General features: G+C 37.0%; 1 protein-coding gene across 1 annotated transcript; it reads left to right on the forward strand.

Annotated features, from left to right (window-relative positions):
• Window positions 1–1,515: 1,515 nt before the first annotated feature.
• Window positions 1,516–2,460, forward strand: LOC138060289 (trace amine-associated receptor 2-like). The gene has a single exon (XM_068906035.1). The coding sequence runs from the start codon at window positions 1,516–1,518 to the stop codon at window positions 2,458–2,460; it is 945 nt and encodes a 314-aa protein (XP_068762136.1).
• The last annotated feature ends 1,912 nt before the right edge of the window (window positions 2,461–4,372 follow it).

Below are 4,372 nucleotides of genomic sequence, written 5' to 3' on the forward strand. Positions count from 1 at the left end.
AAAAAATATCTGAAGTGATTTCGTTGGCATTATCCGTAGAGTTTATTGAATTCAATCGAAGAAGTAATTGGCGAAGGTTTCCTTATTTAACTGTTTAAGTACTGAAGTTTGGTGTCAGCCAGATAAGAAGTACGACTATCTCCCGTCAAATTAAAAAAAAAAATGCACAACTTTGAATTCGCTCGTATTGTCAACTTAATTTGTTGCTCTCTTGTTAGGGAAAAAGTTAGCCGGCTAAGAGCGATTGAGAAATTCGAAATGTTATGAAAATAGTCGACCCAAATTTATTTTAGGAAATATGTGATTGAATGTGAAGTACAAATTGGAACAATTATAATGGCAGAAAAAGTACAAATCATACAGCACATAAAAAGCGAATCATTGAGATTCAAAACAAAGAATATGTCACAAAAAAGTTAAATTCAAGTACTTATATAGCGCATGATCCATAAGTAGATGATCTTAGGCGCTTAAAATTAACAATAAGGTTATTTAAAATGTTTAAAAATTATGCGGACTTATTATGATTATATTTACTGTGGTAAGAAGTATATAAAATAATCGTATATTGAAGAAAGTAAGAAAGTAAAAAAAAAAAATTAATAATACGATTTTTGAAATAAACTTGTCTTAAGTTTAAACCAAACCCGAAGATCTTGTTTGATGGAACAAAAAACTGATACCATTTACCGCTCTATCCCGTGAAATGACTGTGAGATCGTGAGTACATCGGTAAGACTGAGTTTGGGACTCGTTAAAAGATCGCCAAACAGCAGTTTTGCTTTGTAAACTCGAAAACCCTGCTTTTTGTCAGAGTATGTTCGGCAAACTATAATGATAGAATTATGGCCATTAAACGGCGGTGCCATTGACGCCTTTGTTAAAACCGATCCGAGGCCGCATGACGTCACGATATTTGATGCGGTTTTTCATTTGATCTAATGCAAATAAAACGTAAACCCATAAGATCAATTTTGGTGTGAAGAAGTCGACAATAGGCTCTATTGAACGCGGTACTCAGTACTTTTACAACTGCAATTTTGCAGTAATTCCATTCTGTAGACAAACACAATTTTGCATCTTTGACACTCAGTGAATTGTTTGTTTGGTATTGATAAGTAAACATTTTGTATTTATGTGCTCCTGTACATAGAGACAGAAGAGTCTCTCCATACATTACAGATGCAAACTGCTTCACAGTTTATTAATCGCAATATGTTTCTCTAGATACATCAAGGAAACAAGCACTTCGTGGTTTATTAACTACGAAATCAATGTTAGTAATTTGAAGGACTGATTAACTTGAAAGGAAACCGGGTTCTGGAAGACGAGGCGGAGACTCGTGGAAAATTTTGCAGGTGTCTCGTTTTTTGATATATCCTTCCCCAGAATGAACCAATGAATTTCAGAATTAGATTCCTTATTAATATCTGATCCTATGAGGCGAGCCCACCACAGCTATAAACTCCGACGCACCCTACACACAGTGATCAACATTATATATTGTCTAGTAAAATGGTTAACTTCACTGCCACCAGCTCCAATTTAACAAACACGGGCAAAGAGACGAATTCCACGATGCAAGACAAAACACAAGACACCGTCAGTGTAGCTTTCCTTTCCATTAACATAATCATCAATATCATCACATGTCCATTCACAGTTGGACTGAATACGTTGGTGATAATTGCTATAAAAAGACGACCAAGGCTTCAGAGTAACGCGAACGTTTTGTTAGCATGTTTGGCAGTCACTGATGTCTTGACAGGTCTGACGTCTCAGCCATCGTCAGTTATATGGAATGTAAGCCTATTAGTTGGTGCCGCTGGCGTTGTTGCCGTCTTCCGCGATTTGCAAACGTTCTTCTTTGCCTTGTTGGCTTATTTCTCGAGTCTTCATCTCATGATAGTTGTTTGCGAGAGACTGGTGGCGATAAAATTTCCTTATCGCTACCCTTACATACTCACCAAAAGAAACATCAAACTAGCGAGCTTGTTCTGTTGGACATATAGAGCTTTGTTCCGCATAGGGGTGTATGCAATGGACAAAACAAGCCTTCTTTATTTTATATTTCTTTCTCATATTTTAAACGTGTGTGCTGTTTTTGTTACCTCTTCTTACGTTGTCCTTTACTTTGAAACTCGTCGGCATCAAAGGATGATTAAAGCTCAACAGCTTCCGCAAGAAGATGTAGAAAGATTCTTAAAGGATTGCAAAGCCCTAAAAACAACTGTGTTAGTAGTTGGTGCTGTTGGGCTGTGCTTGTTACCCGGAAATATGTACTTTGTGGCCAGATATTTCGATTTTATCGAAAACAGAGTCCATCTTGTGAGCGAAATAACTTGGACTTCTATGATGATCAACTCACTTCTTAATCCTTTGATTTATTGCTGGCGTCAACGAGAACTCAGAAACTTTATATTGAAACCTTTTTCCAACACGGTTAATCCCATTGGATAGAAATTGTTGGCGATTATGTTGGTTAGGCCTAAGTTTTATTAAAATTAGAGAAATCTCGAGAATAATTTGTCTATATAGTTCAGTATAATATACTATTTTATTGCAACAAGACTATTCAGTCACTGTCTTCTTATGCTGTGGGTAACACTGTTACTGAAAATGATAGGCTATTGCTGTTGTTGTTGTTGTTGTCGTTGCTTTTTCTTTTTCCTTTTTTTGTTTTGCCTTTCTCGTCGAATTACGACGTGTCGTCGGTTCTTAACTGTTATAGAAGACCGTCACGATATTTGATGCGGTTTTTCATTTGATGTAATGCAAATAAAACGTAAGGCCATAAGATCAATTTTTGCGTGAAGAAGTCGACAATAGGCTCTATTGAACGCGGTACTCAGTACTTTGACAACTGCAATTTTGCAGTAATTCCATTCTGTAGACAAACACAATATTTCGCATCTTTGACTCTCAGTAAATTGTTTGTTTGGTATCGATAAGTAAACATTTTGTATTTATGTGCTTCTCTATATAGAGACAAAAGAGTCTCTCCATACATTACTGATGCAGACTGCTTCACAGTTTATTAATCGCAAAATGTTTCTCTAGATACATCAAGGAAACAAGCACTTTGTGGTTTATTAACTACGAAATCAATGTTAGTAATTTGAAGGACTGATTAACTTGCAAACCTTTTCTCCACCTATCTATGCACAAGGGACTTCAGTCACTTCACAATTGATTAATAATCGTAATTGAACTGAGTGGAGTGCAATTTGGTCTGAAATCATTCGTGTGATTTCAAAATCGAACGAGGGCGCAGCGGGGGTTTGATTTGAAATCACAAGTATGATTTCAGACCAAAATTACACTACAGTCACTTCAATTACCACTTTATTATATCCATTAAGAAATCACACAACAATTATTTAATCGCTAAAATGCAGGATTTTAGTCAGTACCAATATTTTATTGCATGATCCAGTTTGGAACAAACGTTGCAAAATTCGCCACACGATGGTTCTCTTTGACTTTCATTTTCTTGCTGTTTGATTGGTTACCTTAAACGAGCCTTGAAATTTGATTGGTTGTTTGCTTTAGTGTTCCTTTCTCATTGGCTGGGGAAGTGGTGCCATTTGGTGCAAAAAGTAGTGCGATTTGGATTTAATGAATGGCGAAATGTTTCTGTATCTACACTAGTAATAGTTGACGCTACAGCTGCCCCCGCTGTTAAGGATAGTATACAAACGGAGCAATTGATGTTGAAGCGGGGAGAGAACAAATCAGTACCGAATATGAAAGGGCGTTGTGAGTAGACGGTTTGATAATGGCAGACACGATGGTGTACCAGTCGAAACAGAAACTAAAGGAAACACAAGGCCAATTTTTTCCTCAATGTGGCCACCGTTTTTTTTTTTTTTTTTAACATACTGCAAGGGATGAAGTTTTTTAAGTCTTTTTACTGCAATGTTGCCATTGTCTTTTTAAAAAATTAACATACTGCAAGAGATGAAGATTTTTCGTCTTGAATAACGTGAATAGCCACTGATGTTGCACGTTTTAATGTCAATGCTTTACTTAGACGTCCTTGATCTGGATTATATAATCGCAGTTATAACATTAAATGCACCAAATGAATAATAAGAAACGGTAATTGTAAAAATAATCTGACCGGATGAAGGAACTGGACACTGTCAAGATATTATTAATGGTAGCTACATCGAGTGAAACTGACATTTGCGTAGAAAACTCTTCTGTCAACAAAACTCGAGGAACGAGAGCAGCAGACTCTGGTGGAGCACGTGAAAGAACCGAGCAGTCTATAGAAGAGGCTGGGGTGCAGGGTGGTGGGACAATGCCTGCAGGTACTGGAGGAAGTTCCTGAAAGGGGACAACATCTTGCACGGGTTGCGGAACCGTG

Source organism: Montipora capricornis, chromosome 1, assembly GCF_036669925.1.
Source record: "Montipora capricornis isolate CH-2021 chromosome 1, ASM3666992v2, whole genome shotgun sequence".
Classification (NCBI taxonomy): Eukaryota; Metazoa; Cnidaria; class Anthozoa; order Scleractinia; family Acroporidae; genus Montipora; species Montipora capricornis.